The sequence below is a fragment of the Epinephelus lanceolatus genome, chromosome 2 (assembly GCF_041903045.1).
Source record: "Epinephelus lanceolatus isolate andai-2023 chromosome 2, ASM4190304v1, whole genome shotgun sequence".
Lineage (NCBI taxonomy): Eukaryota > Metazoa > Chordata > Actinopteri > Perciformes > Serranidae > Epinephelus > Epinephelus lanceolatus.
Genome location: NC_135735.1, coordinates 46,417,411 through 46,439,435, shown reverse-complemented (window position 1 = coordinate 46,439,435; position 22,025 = coordinate 46,417,411). Strand labels below are relative to the sequence as shown.

Genomic DNA, 22,025 nt, shown 5'->3' with positions numbered 1-22,025 from the left:
GAACAATGATTGTGTTGTGTGAAAAATATATCCAAATGAGAGTTTTTGTGTATATTTACTGTAAACTACATTAAATAAATTACCACCACACCTCAGCGTATCCCAGCAGTTAATACAAACTAATCGATGAAGAAGCCAGGAGAAAGTTGACAGGGACTAAAATCCGAGGGAACACACTTGCTCTTTGAAAAGTTGGAGCTCAAAGGCTGGAAACCACATCAAAGACTTTTTGCTGCTGAAAAGCAAGTGACGTGAAATCATACATATCTGAGAGGCTAAATATGAAATTTCACATCAGACAGGGGAGTGAATGTCCTGTTGTGTGAAGTTGTCGGGGTAAGCTGCTTGTATCTCCCAAAGGGGGTGACGGCTCAGAAACCAAAAAGTGAAACTTCTGGGGTTTTTTTTTTTTAGATTTACAGAAGCAAAAACTCACAACTAAGTTGTTGGGATTGTGGTTGCATGTTGTCATTTCATTCTGCTAAAAAAAAGACTTGAATTACAGACAGAAGGACGCTGTGAACTTGTGATGAAAGCTGTCAGCACCCACAGTGTTTAAGTGTAGACGAGTGTAGTGAAATGACTTCTGTTTGCCTCTTGGTGAAACTCTGAGCTGTTAAACTTCTTCATGGTGGCTACTGCATCATCCTGCCTTCTGTCTCCACAGCTGATCCATGTAGCGTGCGTTTGTGCTGGTCACAACGCCAGCAGGGATGTGGTCACGCTGGTCAAGTCTGTCCTCTTTCACAGGTGAGTTGATTCCTTCAGAACAGTTAAATGTTATTAGGCTGACCTTTTGTTCAACAGACCTTTCCTTAATCTCTTCCTTCCTCTCTGCCCCTGAACCTACAAACTTGTTTTCAACTCCACTTCAGCTTTTTCTTTCTTTCTTTGAAGCTGAAGTGGACGTGGCCATACCTGGATTTGTACAAGCCTTGAAAATCCTTGAATAGTAGCAGACCGGAAAGAAAAATATCAAGATAGATTTTGTAAAAGAAAGGATGCAGCACTGGAAGTCCAGGAAAACTCTCTTCGTCATAGTCTCATTTCCCTCCAATTTAAAAGTGCCAAATTAAAATTATCTGTATTTCTGTGCTTCTGAACTGGCAATTACCATGGCTGGAGGGTTTCTGTTTTCAGGTTGTTCATCAGTATGCACTTCTGTACCTATGTGTTGCATGCAAAAGTTTGGGCACCCCTGATCAAAATTTCATCGACTGTGAACAGCTAAGCAAGTAAAAGATGAACTGATTACTAAAAGGCAAAAAGTTAAAGATGACACATTTCTTCAATATTTGAAGCAAGATTACTTTTTTATTTCAGTCCTTTACAGTTTCAACAAGTGCCCTTGTATTCATCTCATTCTCATGAATGAGATATCTCTGCAACACCTTGCAGGAACCTCCTCAAATTTGGCAAAAACATCCCCTTGGACAAAAGGGTGAACTGAGTGGAGTTTGGTGGTCAAAGGTCAGTGTGACCTCACAAAACATGTTTTTGGCCATGACTCAAGAATTCATACGTTAATTCTGATGTTAAATAGAACAAGATGATTAAGTGATGACATTTTATATCCAACAGGTGAAAGGTCAACTTCACAGTGACATCATAATGGTCTGCAAAATAACTTTTCTGGCCGTTAGTCAACATCTTGTCTGAGGGATAGAAGGGGAGACCAGTGATCAGATACTAAATTGGTGACACTAATCTTGGGTGTCCACCTTGAAACTGTGCTGATTGTTTCAGTCTTCTGTTCTGCCGATATGTAGCTTCTTTGCAGCAACATTTAAAGCATTGACAACTGCCATGGCAGGAGTACAATCACAAGGCTGTAATTCTAAATGTTTATATGTTTACATGAGAAGATAGTCTTTCAGGATTGACTAATATTTAAAAGGTGAAGGAGATTTTAGACACTTTGAATCCTACAGGGAAACGTGACCTCTTAATTTCACCACAGCAGGTGCAGGCTGTCTTTAGCAAAGCTTGCAAAAGAAAATCAACAGGTCCCGAGGGCTAGCCTGCCTTTCTGTTAAAAAGTGGTGCTGTGGAATTATCTGTTACCTGATGTCCCATTTTTCAACGGTCACTCAACAGTCACACAGTGCCAGGTCTGTGGATCTGTCATTGTTCCAGTCCCTAAGGTTTCATGTCCAGCTGTGAATAATGACTACAGACCTCTCTCTTTAACATCTGTTGTTATTAGTTTAGTTTAGTTTCTTTTATTCCCGTGTCATGCACCTAAAAGTACCCAACCCTCATGGGTTTATAAGACACCAAAAGAGATAGTTGCAGCGTTCACAGGTAATTCATAACAATTCAGTTCATTTCAAAATAACAAAAAAGAAACAAAGATACTATAACAGCTCATTCTTGAACAAAATATTCTGCCTTCTCTCCCAGGCCTTGCAAACAAAATCTGCAACAAAAAAGGTTCCCTTCCTGAAACATAGTTCAAGCTTTTCATAATCATCCAACTCAAAGAAAGAAACATAGAAGGAAGACATTCTACATAATAATACCTCCCTCTCAGCCTCCTAAGCAGGACAATAAAACAAAAAATGAACTTCGTTCTCAATTTCCCCTAATTCACACAATAAACGAAGTCTGTCCTCTTCTGGACAGTTACTAAACCTACCAGTCCCTAGAGCTAGAGATAATGTTCCTGAACGTAGCTGTGCACAAAGAGATCTTTGTCTTTGTTAAAATTGTACCTCACAAAGGGTTCTGTGCTTTGCTTCATCCAGTTTTATCTCCATCGTATCCATTCTAGCTGAGAGCTGTCCAATGTCCAAATCATGGTTGTCTTGAACTTGCCTTATTTTATTGTCCAGTTCCGCTTTAAATTCCTCGCGGTTTTCTGCAATAAGTTGCTCTAGCCGTTCAACCTTACAGTCCAAAAGTTTGTCGAGGGAGGAATGCACCTCATTAATCTGTACTTTGAAGGAAGCGCTCTGTGATTTGAGCGTCTAAACTCTTCACGGTGTGACCTGAGTTCTGCCATGATAGCGTTCAGATCGCTATTTTCAGTTTCTTTCTTGTCCCTTTGTCGCATTGACATCGCTCCTTTATCAGTCATGTTGCATGTAAACGCCAGACTGATTTTTAGCACAGATTTAGTAAGTATAAACCTGGTATATTAACTTTTCCTCATCTAGCATGTGAGCAACTTTCATTCAAACGCCACAACGCCAGCACATACATATCAATGATTGTTTTGAAAGGATCATTGTCAATATGCTTAAATCTGAGGTTGTTGGTTGTTGTCAGACAGGGTCATAGCACTGAGGATGCAGCTATTTCTGTCACTCACTTAATTAATAAGCATCAAGAGGACCCCAAAGCATATGCTAGAGTTTTATTTGCAGATTTTAGTTCAGCTTTTAACACAGTCCAACCCTACCTGATCAATCAGAAGTTAATCAACATGAAGGTGAATTCTCTTATCATTAAAGGGTTTTATTCTTTCTTAACAAATAGGACCCAACAAGTCAAAGTGAACAGCTCACTCTCAGCAGTAAAACAGTGTAGCACAGGTGTGCCTCAGGGCTGTGTCAGTTCTCCTGTACTCTTTACATTGTACACCAATGAATGTAGGAGTTCACATCCCAACAATCATGTCATCAGATTTTCAGATGACACCATCATCTTGAGCCTGTTAGATGTGAATGTTTGCCCCTCTGTGTATTTCAGTGAGATAGCCACTTTTAAGACCTGGTGTGATAACAACTATGTTGTATTAACCACAAAAAAAACTGAGATGATCTTCGACCCTGAGGTCAACTAGCTAAAAATCAACAAGCTAACATTAGCCTATAGCCTACTTTAACAAACTAATTTACCACAGGGGCAGAAACAGAAAACATCGTCTTCAGACCCAGCGTGACTGTCATGCAGAGTTGAGTTCAGTGTGTGTTCATGCGCACGCATGTGGAGCCAGATCAGGAGCAGCAAAAGCCACTGTATTTTTGCTGTTCATAAGTTTTTATTGAAATTATTCAAGCAACAAAAGCGACGTTCAGATACCCATACGTAATGACGTTGTAAATAACACCCATTTCCATATTGCTTTGACTTTTTTTTTCTGTCCCGGAATTGACCCAGACACATCATCTTTGTGTCCCAGTAGCGATTTTTATAGTCCCCGGGATGTCTGGACACTGTTTTGAGCCCTGAGAGCATATTAATTATTTATACGACACTGTTCCCACTTTAGATCCGGTAGCTGCAAAGGATCATTATTAACTATTAATAACACCTTATTAATTTAATCTGATAGAATCTTATAGTGTCTTATAAACCAGTAATAAATGTGGTTATTATTCTATAATTAAACCTTATAAATCATAATTAATGTAAATAGACATTTTATTAATTAATATTTAGGACAGCTTTATAAACTGTTATCAAGCCCTGGCATCACCCCCACCCTCTCCACTGGCTCCCAGTCAAGTCCTGCATAATCTACAAAATCCTCCTCCTCACCTACAAGTCCCTCCATGCCCTCGCCCCACAGTACATAACGGACCTTCTCCACTCCTACACTCTGTCCAGATCTCTGCGCTCCTCTGACTCCGGCCTACTCTCCATCCCTCACTCCCACCTCCGACCCAACCCTCTGGAACTCTCTCCCCCCTGTAACCCGCAACATCCCTTCACTGGACATTTTCAAATCCACCTTCAAAACTCATCTGTTCACCATGGCTTTTTAATTCGATAATCCATCTCATGCCCAGTGTACCATCACACAGATTCTTTGCTTTCTTCTGTTGTTTGTTATAGTTTTGTTGCTTTTCTGTATGCTTGTGTTGTATTGTACTGTTCTGTTGGTGTTATTGTTTCCTTCCTTCCTTACTATGTATTGTAAAGTGACCTTGGGTTTTTTGAAAGGCGCTATATAAATTAAAGTTATTATTATTATTATTATTAAGTTTCTATTAAGTGCTTATAATGCTCCTATATGCAATAACAACTGTGTTAATTATGCTATTATACACTTACATAGTCTTATCAATGATAATAAACATCTTATACGTGCTCATTAACTGTTAATTGGTGCTTATTAAGCATTAATTAACACTTATTACAGTACCTTAATATATTTAGTTTTACTGTAAAACAGTGAAGAGATGGCTGTCCTATTTTTCTAACACCTCTAATTCTCAGGATTTATACGCTGAGAAGATTGAAGGGTTTTGTTGCCATTTTCTGGATCTGACCTCATTCACCACTGCTCTCATGGATTTGTTCCTTTTATAGATATAGATATAGAGCCTTTCAAGGATTAAAACATCAATGTAGTTATTTTTTCTTATATTTGACCGCAACCTGTTTGAAGTGCTGTTGGTTTGAGAATGAATTGGATGTTCTTTTTAGCTATATTTGAAACTGATTTTAATTTCAATTTCAAATGAGCACCACCAGCATTTTTTATCATATTCACTAATATTTCAAGACCAACAGAATAATCTGTTCTATGAATATGCGAACAGTATTTTTGCATTTAAAAAATTTTTTTTTGTCAAGGACAGTCATTGTCAAATACAAAGTCAATTTTACATTTACATTTTTTGTTTGTTTTGTTTCATCTCCTTATGTCACTTTGAATTGTATAAAAGAAAATAACAATAATAATGAAAATAATATTCTCGTTGAGGTATAGCAGAACACGTAGTCATATTCCGTGATCGTTCAGTGTCCCGTTGCCTCCCTCTCCTCTGTGGTCGTCTTGTCCATGTGTCACTGTCACCGTCATGGAGATCCGGTTTTGTCCCACCAAACTCATTTGCTCTTTCGTCCAAATCGGATTCAGAATGTTGATCTAACAGGAATTATCGCCATCTGAGTCCCATCAACATCTCCATGGCTTGCACACCTGCAAACTTTTCTGTCGGCGCTGGAATTTTTCTTGCAGTTCACAAGCTGCTACATTTCTGGAAACAACACCTGGTTTCTAGCGCATCTTCTTCCTTTGTTTTTGGACACAGCAGTGTTGTTCTTTTTCACAAGATGTGTAACAGTGCCCCCTATCTTATAACAGTGAAAACACGGATTCCCGGAATATCTCAACAATGGCAGGGAAAGAAAAGAAAGAAAAAAAATCAAATAAAGCTGGTAGATGGTTTGAGTTGTTTAAAGTGGTACCTAAAACTTTTATTTTGTGTTTAAAAACAATTTTTTTAGTTATTCTTTTCTCCTCTTCATTTATTTAGTTTAGGGTGGGAAGGGTCTGTGTAGTGGATGGGTGGGTAATTGGAGGGCTCTTGAATTTTGCTGCTGTTATGAGTCCATTGCCTGCTGCATTGACTGTTTTGTTTGTTATAAAAACTGAAAAATAAACCTTGATTAAAAAAAGGTGGTATTAGCTGCATGGTAAATGAGGACACTGATGCTTTGAGACCATCCCAGCCCAAATCTGCCCCAAACACTAAACTGCCAGCCAGATAAGCTTTATTGTTGAAGAAGGAGCTGTGTCAGTGGAACATAATCACCCTGTTTCCCAGAAGGAAACAACATTGACATCTCTTTTTCTTTCTATTTCTCAGGAGAAATCCTCTCCACTTTCATTTCATCACCGACACAGTAGCCAACCGCATCCTGAGCTCTCTGTTTCAGTCCTGGATGGTCCCATCTGTGCAAGTCAGCTTCTACGATGCAGATGAACTCAAGGTAAGAGGCCATGAACATACACACCCCTCATCTCAAACACACCATGTCAGTCTTCATCTGAACACCTCCACATATCCCTGCTTCCTGCTCTCTGTTAGGACAAGGTGAGTCAAAGTCAAATCCTACATTTACCATATCAAAGGAAATTCTCTCAACGCCAAAGCAGCAGTGAGTTGTGAGGATACGGAGAGGAGTCGACTCAAATGTATTTATAAATCTACCTTAACAGAAGAGATTCACCTTGGAAGAGCTTTACACGGCATCAAAGAGCGAGAAACATCAATGCAAAAGCTGCATGGTACAGACGCATCACTAATTCTAAAACAGGAGGTCACACCTTGTGTCTTTAGGTGCCTGTCACATTAAGAGAGATCAGAGGATTGTTTAAGATGCTGCTCAGTGTTAACTGCATGTAATTCAGGATGTGGTAAAGGGTCAGTCTTCAGTTTAGCCTACATTAGACACATGACCAGATTCAAGAAGGGTGGTCCTAGTTTGTATCAAAGAAAGAAGTATGAGGAGTATGAGGAGAGGAGAAAAGAAAAGAAATCAGACAATATTCACACTTAAGAAACAGGAATCAATCAGAGAATCTTGCCTTTTGAATAGCAATAATAATATCAGTTATCAACCAGATTTATCAATTATCAAATTGGGTGGCAGTTAATTTAATAGTTGGCAATTACTTGATTAATTATTGTAGTACTACTGACAAATATAACATTTTTTCACCATCATTTGACAACTCACTCTAAACCAAAATCAGGAAATCTTTAATGTCTTCATATACAGTATGTTAAAGGACCCAAAGCTACAGTAAGTAACTTTTGGTAACTGTCACTATGTTCACATAGCACTAAATGAGACAAATCATCTGTTAAAAAAATAGTCCACTGCCTGCTGTTTTGCTGTTTTATAGTATCTCTAATGTCCTTACTGCATGTGAATGAAAACAACCAATCAGAGCCGAAGAGTCTCTAACATCAGTCATTTCAGTCACTGCTACTTAAGGCTCAGGTAGGATCAAATATGAATCAATGTTCTGTAAATGCATTGCCTATTTCTCATCTCACATGTTTTCAGTAACACCTTTCAGTGACCGTTTCACTGTAGAATGAGACATTTTGTAACCTGGCTGCCATGTTGGATACAGTTAAATGGAGGACCAAGCATTGCCCACCAGCAGGATCAACTTTTTCATTTTCCAGCTTAACAGTCACTAAAATATGTTTCTGGAAACATCTGAGGTGAGAAATGGGCAATAAAATAACAGAATCTCGATTCATATTTGATCAACACTGCCTAGTTTGACAGTTTGACTGCAGTTCACAAGTAGTGATTTACACAACTGACAACTGTGTTAGAGACTCCTTGGCTCTGATTGGCTGTTACTGACAGAGCCGCAGTCTGACTAGCGAAAGCCATTGGAGGCAGTAGGAGGGGAGGAGAGACATGATTTTTTTTCACAGACTGTATTCCCTTTTTCACTGTCTATTCAAAGCAGGAATATCCCGCCGTTATGTCGCCTGTTATTCTTTGCATAAGGTATGGGGGAGAGTTGTCTCACCTTTAAGCCGCCACAAGAGGTAGTTACAGTGCCAAAATGATGTCTGTATAAACAGGACAGCTGGAAAGATGGGATTATGGGCAGGACAGTTGTGACATTTTGACAATGTGCTATGTGTGCGACCCACCCCAGGAGATTTTAAAAGTAGCTGTTAGCAGTCAGCAGTTAACTCAAAGAAGAGGAACAGTGGCTGTAAATATCTGCATATTGGGAAAAACAATGAGGTCTGGGAGCTCCTTTCCCTCCGAGCAGTGGATGAGATCAGACACCATATAACAGGGACAGTTAATGATTGTTATTGCCATGTTATGCCATTGTTTTTGTTTATAAAGCACACCAATATGTATATATCAGTAGAGGCCACCATCAGCCTACGCACATGGCCTACGCTGTTGTGAGCATCTATACTTGCGCGGTGATCTGTCTGTGTCACTCTGCAATTACACTTCCAACACACTAATTGGTGATGGGATTTCTGTGAAGTGCTGTAATGTTTAGTTGATTCAGAACACACCCAAAACACACAATAAATTAATAGAGACAATTTCAATGACAAGTACACAAATCGACTTCACTATAACTCGCAGGATTCAAGGACAAAGCACTTGTCTTTTGCTGGACGCATTTTCCCCACAGATACAACGTGCTCATGTTATTAGCACAAGCCTATGGCATTTTACATTATATAAATTAGCCTAGGGGCTAACAAAGATTTCCTCTACTCACATGAAGCCAGGGACAACAGCAACATTTAACGAAGGTAACATTACACAATTTGGCTCCATTACAACTCACAAGGTTCACTGACAAAACAACTGTCTTATACTAAAAACGTTTTTTAAACAAATGCAACATGCTAATGTTACTAGCACAAGCCTATGTTATTTGACATTGTATGAATTAGACTATTGTGTAGCAGAGAAAGCCAGGATAAATCACACACAAGTCTAAAAATGCTATTTTGTGGATGCTTTATTGTCTTCACAATTAATTGTTTCTTATCTGTAAAATAAAAGTTAATAAAAGGTTTGTTTACACTTAGGGAAATGGTTTTATGTTTACAAAAATGTACAGGAGGTCTGCTTCACTGACAGGAGGTCTGTGTCACCACAACATATAGTTACATACCTACATTATGTAGGTATGTCAGGCTGTGGCATAGGTACGGCATCGATTTTACGCAACAGTATAAAGCCCACTTTACATGTCACACCTGTCAACGCTTCATTTGTTATCATGATGCTGGCATGCTGTCAAAAATCACACACTGAAGCCAAATGATGCCACTGTTGTTTGGTTTGGTAGCAGCTCTTTACTGTGATCTCTGTTTGAAAAGAGCTTATGTCATGTACTTCTTTAAGAATATAATGACAGTTTCAGCAAATATGACACAAAGTTTGTTTTTTCATAAAAGTTACCAACTGTATCTGTAATGATTCAAATTCCTTTTGGATTTTGCCCAAAAATCTTTAATTCATTCATGCATCCAAGCTAACGCTGAGAAAGACAAATTGAAGAATAAAAGCCCTTTAATACAAGCGTGCTGAGGTTCCACTTGACTTAACAAAACCACAGAAAAGATAAAAGAGTACAAGGTTATCAACTGACCAGTAAAATTTGCTTCCTGGTGTTTTTGAAAGAAACCTTGTCTCTAACAACCGTATGGAGTGCATTGTGACTACAAATTACTTAAGAGTCAATCTCACAGATTTTGAGTGGTACACCCTGCTTAAAGTTAAACCACGACAATCACCACAATGGAGGGGTTGAGGTTTTCACTTGACAGCAGCAATCTGTAATTGAGTTGGACGAGCTGTTGAAACACTTTTCTCCCAAAGTCAAGTGACACTTCAGCACAAAAACACCAAATCATTTATTATAACGTCAAGTTGATGAATGTGCACTCAAGAGTGATGCCAATGTAAGGAATGAGCATGGATAAGTGTGTGTGTGTGTGTGTGTGTGTGTGTGTGTGTGTGTGACTCCAACCTTCATCCCCCTCCTTCACATCATCACATTCTCCTCCCTCACCGTCTTTGTGCTGAACAATGACTCCTTTGTTCTGTCAGATGCTTCGACCTGCAGCCTCTCTCTTCAGTTTTCATTAACTTACATTAAACTGGAGAGAAACACGCGAGACTCTAAGCCGATTATATTTGCAGATGATGCACTTATGCAGATCCAATTACTCTGAATCAAGAGAATTAATTAAAAGACACTATTTGCAGATTCAGAGAAAAAAACACATTGAGCCTTTTACAAAATATGCTGAATGTGGCTTTGTGTTAACCCACACAGCTCATATAAAATGAACACTGGATTCATCAGTCAGTTTAGAAAGAAAAGATGGCTTTTAAATGTATAAATGAAAGCTAAAGATTTACAATGAAAATAAAATGTATCTTGTTTTCATGTTTGTCCTTTTAGTCGGAGGTGTCGTGGATACCCAACAAACATTACTCAGGTATTTACGGCTTGATGAAGCTGACGCTAACCAAAGCTTTGCCCTCAGACCTATCAAAGGTCATCGTCCTTGACACGGACATCACCTTCGCCACCGACATCGCTGAGCTCTGGGGCATTTTTAGGAAGTTCACCGGTGAGACATTTTGGATTTTGTGCTGTATTGAAGAAATCCTGTCTTTGAATTTTAGCTCTGTGGTGACAGTTTTGTAGGAGGATGCTAAGTTCAAGCATCACATTTTTAGGGATGTAGTATGTTTTCTTTAGTGTGCACCTGAAAATAAAAATCCTTGTGTTTTTGTTACCTTATAATGAGCCATTAATACATATCTACACAGGGAGTGGCTCCTTTTTTATGGAGATCACCACATTGCACCGCCATGTTTCTACGGTAGCCCAGATTGGACAAACCAAACACTGGCTATAGATAGGGACATTCATGTTTTTGCATCAGCCACCATAGTCAATGGCCCCTCTACGACAAAGGCGTTGATAAAACACACATTTTTTAATGTGAAAATGCTGTATACAGTGTATTTGCCAGTTAAATCACCAGATCCATTTGTTATGGCGAGGAAGAGACCACTGTGGATAATTTGGCTCCCAGTAAAAACCTCTTGAACAATGAACACTGACAGAAATCTGACTGGGAGAAGTTTCAGAAAAAAAAGAATGTGGGTTTAAAAAAGGTTGCTTGGTTAAAATCTGTACTTTATGAGATAAACAAACAAATGGGACTGAAAATAATCTTTTACTTCAGAATTTCCTATTCAGGGATTATTTAATTGGTATTACACCTAACATGTTGCTGTTCAACATGCCTACAAAGTATCAGCGAACCAAAGAAATGTATTTCTTTCAATTATTCATGTAACTGCCGCATGCTTATTATAGAATTTATTTTGTGAAACTGTGGGCACAGGTTGCAAAAAATAAATCAGTAACACCTTGATGTGTTTGCTCATCAGTGATGTTGGTTGTGTTGTCTGCAGATAAACAGGTGATCGGCCTGGTGGAGAACCAGAGCGACTGGTACCTAGGGAACTTGTGGAAGAACCACAAACCCTGGCCTGCGTTGGGACGAGGCTTCAACACAGGTAAGAGCTGCTTTTCTGGACAGATCCTTACTGACTTTTTGGTTTAAAAGAAACAATCTGGGGCGGCAGTAGCTCAGTCCATAGGGACCAGGGTTGGGAACCCAGACCAAAGCAGCCCCCTCACTCTGACATCTCTCCACTTTGTGCATGTGTAGATCCTGTTTGTGCACGTGTGTGTATTTCAGACCTGTGTGTTAATGACAACGGAGTGAAAAAATTGAATTTCCCCTCAGGGGGATTATAAAGTATATAAAATTAAAAAGAGAAAAAATTACTTGATCTCACAAAAGGAATGGGTTCGCTACCAAAAAGAGACGCAGCTCAAGCTCAACAGTGTTTCCGGAGGCTGACTGAAGTTGTTTGCAATATTTGGATAGCTGAGGTGTCTTACCTGCAGTCACAGTTTAATGTGAAGAGACATGTAAATTCTCCAGTAGAAAGTGAAATTATAAGCGTGAGTTATTTTCTGTTATTTTCTGTTCTCCTTTTTTCACAGGCGTAATTCTTCTCTACTTGGAGCGATTGCGGCGAATCGGTTGGGAGCAGATGTGGCGGTTGACAGCAGAGAGGGAGCTGATGAGCATGCTCAGTACATCGCTGGCTGACCAGGTGAGGTACACCTTTAATCTTCTGAGAACATTGTGAAACATGTCTCTCTGTTTGTTCTGTTTTTCTTCTTTGCTACAAGCAGACGTGAGCTTACAGTGAATTTAATGATATGGTCATCTGCTCCAGGCATGCTACTGCAATTACATACACTGCTACATGTAGCCACATGCTAACGTCAGTGAAAGGTAATCTTGGATGCTGATGTTTTTAATTTCTCCCCAGTTTCAGATCATACATGATGGAACATGTCCACTTGTGTTAAGAATAATTAACCTGTAATTTTTCACTGAAGAAAGTGCTGCTATTCTTCATTACAGTCAGCCACCCAGCTACAATGACAGTGCAGAGACACTGAGATATGGAAGACATGCAAAGGCTGGCCAATCAGAGCATACTGGGTTTTTTTTTTTTTTTTTTTTTTAGGAAGAGGAGCTAAGGAGACAGGCGTGAAAATAGTCTCAGACAGAGGGAGAATACAGGTGTTCAGCACAGACAGTATATAGAAAATGAAGTGTTTTTGAACATTAAAGCATGTAAACATGTTCTAGTAGAAACCCCAAATGCAAGTAGGAACCTGAAATTGAGCACAACATGTCCCCTTTAAGTGTGGGAAAGACTGAAACTGTTTTTTCAGATGCAACAAAAAACATAAACCATATCAGTCACACTGAGAGGCAGCACAGTGAAAGAGATTGATTTGTTTTAATAGCTGCAGATTCTGTTCACCCAACTGTTTTTGGCAGTTTGTTCCATACACTGCAGCTACAAAGTACACATATCATTTCTAGCCCGATGAAATATTTAGAAATACAAGTGGATGAAAATCTTTCTGAATCCGTATTTATTGCTTGTATATCTTTTGTATGTTTATGCACAGCACATACATATACTGTACCAATGCAGAAATTATTGAAAAAGAAAAAGGTTAGATAGTAGTAAAAATATAAACAAGTTTGACAAAGCAATCTCAACTAAAAGTCCACTTTCAGTCTTATCGAATAGCCTGTGTCAGCAGGTGGAGCAAACTGAGCAACTAAGGTCAAGAACTAACTTTTACACGAGATAACTGTGTGACATAACCACATAAAAAGCACTCTTTGTAACCACACACAGCTCAGTGTCAGTTACACAGAGTGGCATCAGATTCATGCAGTTTTAATTTAGTTTATATAAACTTAAAATCGCAAATCTGCCTTGGAGAGCTTTGCAGCATTTCACAAAAGAATTTAACTGCTTAAAAAAAGAGAAACCTCATTAAGATCTATCAATGAGTTTATTAGATTTTATGGGTTAAGTACATAGTTTTATTAGTTAATTAGTTTGTCCAAAGTAGGGTTGTGTATACCTAAATTTTAAAACTGATACAAAACATCTTGCTTTGAGGTATATAAGTCTGTTTTTCAACGGCAGTCATACAAGAATCCAATGTGAATATGATTACCCTGTCTAAATGTAATTATAAAATAATAGATACAGCTACAAGCTGCAGTTCCAGGGTTCAAGCCAACATGGACCATTAAAAGCTTAAATCTCTGAAGGATCAAGACCTTCGACAGTTAATGACACCTGCATGAAAAATAACTAACAGGTTTTATGACGATTAGACAGATTGTCACTCATTTACGACCAAATCTCCACCGGGTCATGTTCTCCTTTGGTCTGCAAGTGTTGTAATGACTAGGCAAACAATTTCTCATTTATAGTCTGATTTTTGTTATGCGAGCATAAGTCAAGCATATTTGTAAATCAATTGTTGTTGACAATGCAGTGGCTACACCACTCCACAAAGTAATGGATTACCAGCTTTAATTGTGGAAATACTGTATTCATAGCAGCAGGTGAAGTGAGTGCCAGTAGTTCAGTGAGGTAGCTGTTACATGCTGCTCAAGAAGGCAGTGTGGCCTTGGCGTTACCGTTTAAAAATGAACCTAAAGTCAAACTTATCTATGCTATCTTATCTTTAAAGCCACACTCCAATATCAAGGTTTTTTAGTCAAAGTTCAATTGTTCAGTTAATTAATTATAGCACCACCATTAGGCCAATTGGGTTCATATTTGTTGAACAGCATTTGTACACAACATCCAACTTCTAGTCCCCAGTTAAGGTGAAAAGTCCTTCCACAACAGTATTCTTTGTTATACAGTTCAGAAAGGTTGGATGCATCACTATCATTTGGAGTGTACTTTATAAAACTATGATTTTCTTTCTTTTTTCTTTTTTAAATCTGTGCTGCATCATTGCTCTCAGTCTATTTACAGCCATAAATCCAGTACTTATAGTGTTTACTGAGCTCCAACCAGTGACCTTGACTGCACTTTCAAATACACAATGCGGCCTTCACATGGGGAGCACAGAGTAAAATAAAGGCAGAGGTTGCCAGGAAACCAGCAAAGAGATAATATGGCTTTTCTTTCTGATGCCTCCAACAGTCAAACTGCTGTATCTATAAGACCTTAATGACTCACACTTTAATAAATGCAGTCCTGTTTCCTGTATCCCGAGAACACTGAACCATTCTGTGTGTCCATGACTGCCCACATACAGAACCCAGCAGAACCAGTAGAGCTGCTTGAAGTGTTCTTAAAGTTGTTTGTTGTCTGTCTGTCTGCATGTCTTTCTGTAGGACATCTTCAACGCCTTCATAAAACAGAACCCGGTCCTGGTGCACCAGCTGCCCTGCTTCTGGAACGTCCAGCTGTCTGATCACACTCGCTCCGAGCAGTGTTACACAGAGGTGTCTGACCTCAAGGTACTCGCATGCACTCATTTTATGCACTAATTCTAATTATTAATATCATATCATTTTTTAGTGCTGAGGGCAGAGGGTATGTCAGTGTTCAGTATGTTCCTCAGAGAATTGCCACTTCTGCTGCACAAACACAAATACATACACTACACCACAAACACCTTTAAATATAGGTACTAAGAGTGTAAATTTAAATTTTTTTTCAAGTCATTAGTAAGTCTCGAGACTTTTCATCAAGTCCCAAGTCGAGTCCCAAGTCTGAAACTTTTAGTTACAAGTCTTAAACAAGTCATACTGCCTTCTTCACCAAATGCCATGCTGTTATAACAAGGGAATAATGACATTACATTTACAAAAGTCATAATTTTTTATTTATTTTTTTAATTATTATTATTTTTTTGGTTAAATCAGATTTGTTGGAAATTGATAAGTGTCTGTACTTTTTGAATGGTGGGAATGAATAGCTTTAACATTAGTCGATTCAGGAAATGAAGGAAAATTAAATGATTCACAGCACATTTCTTAACACGCTTTTTAATCTTTGGGGGGAAGGTATCAAGTATATTCAAGTCAAAAGGTTCAAGTCCAAGTGAAGTCACAGGTCACTGGTGTTAAAGTCCAAGTGGAGTTGCAAATCTTTTTTGATTTTGTCAAGTTGGCTCTCATCAAAGTCATCAAATCTCAAATTTTACTCATGTCCAAGTCATGTGACTTGAGTCCACACAACTGATAAAAAACCTTGGAACACTGATGACACCATTACTATTAAAAGTAGGGATTGACTGATTATAGGCCATGATATTCTGCATTTTTATGATCATCAGGGCCCGTATTCACAAAGATTCTCAGAGTCCTCTCAGAGAGCTCCTAACTTAGCCTAAAAATTACTAGCAAGGAATCTTAGCTTAAGAGTGATTCAGGAAGTTTCTGAGAACAACTCTGAGCAAGGAGGGGACAGACACTTTTATCTTAGTGAGGAGGTGTGATTGACCCCGTTCCTAGGTATGACGCAGTCTTCTAAAAGCTGTGATTGGTTGTTAACAAAAAGGAAAAAAGAAAAAAACAAAACAAAAACAAATGCGCTCCTAGTAATGAATGGACAGTGAAATCAACCAATCATAGAACTTAGACTGTATTTTACGATTAAACTTTTTTTTATTGCCTTTTCACCACTTGATCACACATTTTACATGTCAATATGTCCATTTACAGCAATACAAAACCAAACTGAGAAAGACAGAAAACAGAAAACCAGAGAGAGAACCTGCACATTCCTCTTGACAATATATACATTACCACATTTCCTCATACAACATTGCATTTCACATTCATCTACTGAGCATTACAAGATAATACACATACATCATGGACATTCCACATGGATTTCAGTTATCATGGCAATCTTCTCTATTCATCATTTCCAGATAGGGGTCCCAGACTTTTCTGAACACACTTAGACTGTTGTTAACTCTGTGAATAAGCTACTCAAAAGAAGCTATTTTAGCCAGTTCATCTCTCCATTCCTTAAAACTGACCTTCTCTCTTGACTTCCAATGCCTAAGCACTATCCTGCTTCCTGTTAGGAGGGCTAATTTCACCCAAGAACACGTATGTGCAGACAAGTTGGCTTCTATTGGTATGATGCCTAATATACATAATGCTGGACCCTCTGTGAACTCTGTTCCCAATATACTGTTGATACATCTGACAACCGCTGACCAGATGTCATGTACCATTTTACATTCATATAACATGTGGATCAACGTGCCCCTCCCTTTGTCACACCTCCAACACTTGTCGTCCTGCCTTAGTCCCAGCCTCGACATCTTTGCTAGAGTCCAATAATTTCTATTTATTATTCTAAAAGTAATTAAGCATGTTTGCATGTCCCAGGCTGTGGAATACCACGATTGTACTGTTTTCCTCCAGCTTTCCCCTTGAATAGGTGTTCCCAGGTCTTTTTCCCAAGTCAGTTTGACACCCTCATAGTTTGGTGATTGATGTTCTCTAAGCACATTATAAAACCTGGATGTCCCCCCTCTAAGCTTCCAGCTCGATCGCCACAACTCCTGGATATCCGTGACAGGGGCAAGATGTTTCTTCCTATCTGCTGTTGTTATACAACTTCTCATTTGCATAAATTTCCAAAAATCCTTTCTAGGTATGTCATATTTGGACACCAGCTGTTCAAAGGAGAGTAAGTGTTTCCCATCAAACAGGTCTTCCATTAACATTACTCCTGCTCTCACCCAATTTACCCACATGATAGACTTCTTATTAATTTTCAATGACTTATTATGCCATATTGATGACCCCTTGGTATCATAGGGATTTGAGTTACAAATCTGATGAGCTCTTCTCCAGCTGTCTCTAGCAAATGCCAACACAGGGTTTCTATAAGGTATATCCCCTCCTGTCTGAGTAAGAAAAGCTTGTATCGAGAAGTGCTCCACTAGCTCTTTCTCCATTGCTACCCATGCAGGAGCACAGGCCTCTGATAGATTTGATTTAGATAACTGACTTAGTGAGAAGGCATAATGATACCAATCTATTCTTGGGCACCCGAGCCCCCCCTCTCTCACTGATGCATACAGTTTCTTTTTATTAAAAGAGGATTTCTTGCCCATAGAAAACTACTTATGGCTCTGTTATATCTAGCAAGAAGTGGGGGAGGAAACTCCAGAGGTAGCATATATGTTACATAATTCATCTGTGGTACTACAATCATCTTTAAGATATTTATCCTACCTATCAGTGACAGACCCAATTTTGCCCAATTTAATAAGTTACTTTCAATTTTTTGGATAAGGGGCAGTAAATTTACATTCATTATGTTTTCCAATCCAGGTGTAATCATAATACCTAAATAAACCAGTCCGGTTGGAAGCCACTTAAATTACCATTTACTACGAATACTCGGGGGCGACAGGATCTGTGGAACTGCAGTTTCTGGGTTATTTGATACCAATAAAATGTCATCCGCATATAAAAGCAATTTGTGTTCCTTCTGTCCTGCAACTATGCCTTGAATATTGACGTGGCCCCTGATGGCTGCTGCTAGTGGTTCCAAGGCCAGGGCGAAGATCAGAGGGGACAGGGGGCAGCCCTGCCTGGTCCCACGTAACAGGTTAAAAGGAGTAGAATCCCATTTGTGAGGACAGATGCCCTTGGCCATCTATACAACAGCTTTACCCATTTAACATATGCACTACCAATCCCAAACCGTTCAAGTATTGCAAACAAATACTCCCACTCCACTCTATCATACGCTTTCTCTGCATCCAGAGAGAAAGCCACCATCGGTTTTGCACTATTTCTTGTTTGCCATATGAGATGCAACAATCTACGTAAATTATCTGCTGATGTCCGGCCCTTGATAAATCCCACCTGATCTGGGTGGATCAGTGTTGGTAGGTACCTCTCTAGCCTTGTCGCTAAAATCTTAGCGAGGATCTTTGCGTCCACGTTTATCAAGGACACTGGCCTATAACTCCCACACATTTGTTGGTCTTTACCCTTTTTGTGAATTAGTGTTATTATTGCATCTTGCATACTTTCTGGTAGACTTCCCCTCTGGAACGCATCCTGAAATACAGTGAGAAGCTTTGGAGCCAGCAGATCTGAGAATGCCTTGTAGAGGTCTGTGGGGAGCCCATCACCCCCCGGAGATTTCCCAGCAGCAAGGTCTTTAATGGCTTGTCGGACCTCTCCTAAGGTGATGGGTCCCCCCAGCTCCTCCCCAACTGGCCCAGATAATTCCGGCAAATTAATCCTAGACAGAAAATCTTGGAATTCTCTAATATTCCACGTGTCGTGTGACGTATGAACTTAGACTGTATTAAGAAATGTGTAATCGTGAAAATAATTTTATGTCATGATGATGAAACTCAGCAAAATTAAATTAATTTTTACACATCTTAAAAATGTTTGAACGTAGGCTACCTCATTCACATGCCGATTATTATATTGATTTGCTTATTGTTATGTTTACTCTCCATGCTGGTAATTTTACTACTTAATCTATTTGATATTAATGGTGGACGCAGACTCAGCTGTCAGCAATTACTGTAATTGCTGGCCACCTTGTAAAAAGCAGTTTGATTTGGCAGAATGACCAAAACAATGAACGAAATGGAGAAAAAAAGAACGAGAAAGCCGAACTGGACAGAAGAGCAGTGCCTGCTGTTGGCGTAGCTCGTGGAGGAGAACAAAGGAGTTTTAAGAGGGAAATTCGGTCCCGGGATCACGGCACAAGAGAAGAGGCAGACTTGGGAGCGCGTTGCCCGACAAATCAATGCGTCGTTCCCTCTCCTTTCACGCACGAGCGATGAGTGCGAGAAGCGCTGGTACATGCTGCAATCCAAAGCGAGCGTTATTGTGTTACTACGCTGGGTGGGAAAAGTAAGCTCATCCCTAATGGGATCAACCACAAGCATTATCCCTGCACGATCAAGCCGGTAGCGTCTTATTAAATCACTGTCGTTCAATATACGGAGAATATCTCTCCTTCTTCTCTGTCTTTCCACCATCTTCTCTGTTTAGGCTTCTTAAAAGTCCTCCTCTTAACAGTTTTTCACTTTAGGAGCTCTCTTAAGGCCTAAGATGCTTCGTGAATAACTTTTTTCTTACCAAGGGAAAATTCTAATAAAAATCTTAGAATTCGAGGAATTCTAAGATTTTTCTTAGAATGATTTCACCAAGAGCTACGTTTAGTCTTAGGATTCTTTGTGAATACGGGCCCAGATTTTTTTTCTTTTGCTGATAAAGTAAATGAAGTGAAAAATGAGCTACTGTGGCTCTGATGCCACCACCTGCCTCTGTCTGCAGTCACCACTCTGTAGCCTCGCTCAGTGTCCCGCCCCCAAAACATTAAGTAATTGGTTACATTTCATGAGTAATAGCCTACCAATACTGAAGGCTGCTGTGCCACGGACAGTGATACTATGCAATTACGATTCAGAGGGTAACGATTCAATTATGTACATCAAAATTTTTCATTTTTAGAGGCCTACATGATTTTTTATTTCTCACTGCAGACTACTTGCTACTTTTAAAACTTAGTGAACTGTATTTGTAATGACCCACAATAAAATAAACAGATGAATTTACTTGTGAATCGATGCCGCATTGTCCACATCTGCATTGTGATGCATCTAAGAATATTATGCCAACCTACTAGTGTGCCTTCAACCCATGTTGGACTGTAGACAGTCCAGTCTGCAGTGTAGTTCATACACTTTACTGATAAACCAGAGAATAACACCAGAAAATACGGCTTCATGATCAAAATATGGGAGTAATACACTCAATAACACCAAGGAAGGCACACTGCTACATGTCCAGATCAGATGTCAGCATGGGAAGTGCAATTGCTCTTTTGTGTTCTATAAAGATACTGTTTCTCTTTTGCAGCATTTAATTAAATATATGCTTAAAGGCAGTTAAACCAAGTTTTATGATTTTCATTTTTACTGGCAATGTATACCAGTTCCAAATATCAGTTGTTGGTTTCATTGATTACTGATAATGGTATCAGCCCTTAAAAAGACTAAATAAATACATCAGTTTGGTTGATCCCAAATAAAAAGACCTGCATTAAAAACTTTACTAATTTTCATCAAATTAGCAGCAAAATATACTCAAGAATCAAAAGTAAAAGAACTGACAGTGAAGAATACTGAAGTGTTGAGGATCCTGCACATCTATGATACACCCATGATTTCACTTATTCTGGCTGATTAGACCTCTTCTCAGCACTGTGTGTTTGCATACAAACTGTCTTTGACTGACATGTCCCTCAGTCTCCTGATAGATTTGTTCCACCCTTAAGGCTTACTTATGCTCGACGCAGTCGCGAGTGCACGTGGTTCGCGCACCTGACGACAGCCGCGCGCGCTGGCGCTTCACGAAGTTGTGCACCTCCAGGATTTTGAAACTTTTCGCAAGCCGCACTAGTGTCGCTCAGTTCCAATGGATAAATATGAGCCTGAAGTGCATCTCTTCATCTACAACCCGCATTGGCTTCACAAGCTGGCTGTGTTCCCCGGGTCAGATATCTCGCTACACGCTTTTGTCTGGTCGAAAGCCATAAACTAGCAATTCCTCCTCCTCTGCAATCCATACTTTTCGTGCCGCCATCATAGCTGTTTACATTGTTTTCCACTTGCATCTACTTCTACTTTTTTTGCCTGCTTCTACTACTTCCTATAGTATTTTTTTTCTACCGCCCCCTGTTATTGCGGCAAATACTGCAACAGAGAATGTGCCAAGTATAAATGCCTTTGTGCTCTGTTGCCGTGCGCACGCAATCCGCGAACGGAGCCAGGTGAAGGTACAACTGAGGCTTTATCATTCTAATTAGCTCAGTGAATCTCCACCATAGTCTCAGCATAGTTTTCCCAACCTCAACTCGAGCAGATGTCTGATCAGCCAAAATAACTACAATCAACTGTGGGGGTCTGCAGGGCCTTTAGATTGTTGATGGGTTAACATGTACCTAGGGTTGTCAAAAGTATCGATACTCTGAAAAGTATCGATACTCAAACGCTGTATCCGGATACAATACTAATTTACAAAAGTATTGATACTAACAGTGCACGCCACCTCAGCGCCTGTCGGGTGTGTGCGACGGGTCCGACGGACACGCGCTGTGCAGGCAGCGTCTGGCAGGCACAGAGCCCTCGCTACAACCCGGCTTGTTGTCGTCGCTGTGCATGTATACACACATTTCTGTTGCTGTAATATGGCCAGCGCGGCTGCAGGAGGATCAGAGCAGCCAGTTTTGGTCAAAAATGATAAAGGAAAAAGTGCTCTTTGGAAATATTTAGTGAAGTGAACACAGCACGCTGCAGACGGCAGGTACAGCCCCTCCCC

At 39.6% G+C, this 22,025-nt stretch overlaps 1 protein-coding gene across 7 annotated transcripts in view; it reads left to right on the top strand.

Annotated features, from left to right (window-relative positions):
* large2 (LARGE xylosyl- and glucuronyltransferase 2) overlaps positions 1-22,025 on the top strand; it is a 145,911-nt gene that overhangs the window by 112,005 nt on the left and 11,881 nt on the right. For all 7 annotated transcript variants that reach the window (XM_033621658.2, XM_033621668.2, XM_078162031.1 and 4 more), the window contains 6 exons: positions 668-750; positions 6,546-6,669; positions 10,664-10,835; positions 11,692-11,796; positions 12,293-12,405; positions 15,030-15,155. In XM_033621658.2, coding sequence (XP_033477549.1) covers positions 668-750; positions 6,546-6,669; positions 10,664-10,835; positions 11,692-11,796; positions 12,293-12,405; positions 15,030-15,155 — 723 coding nt within the window. The remainder of the gene's footprint in view (positions 1-667; positions 751-6,545; positions 6,670-10,663; positions 10,836-11,691; positions 11,797-12,292; positions 12,406-15,029; positions 15,156-22,025) is intronic.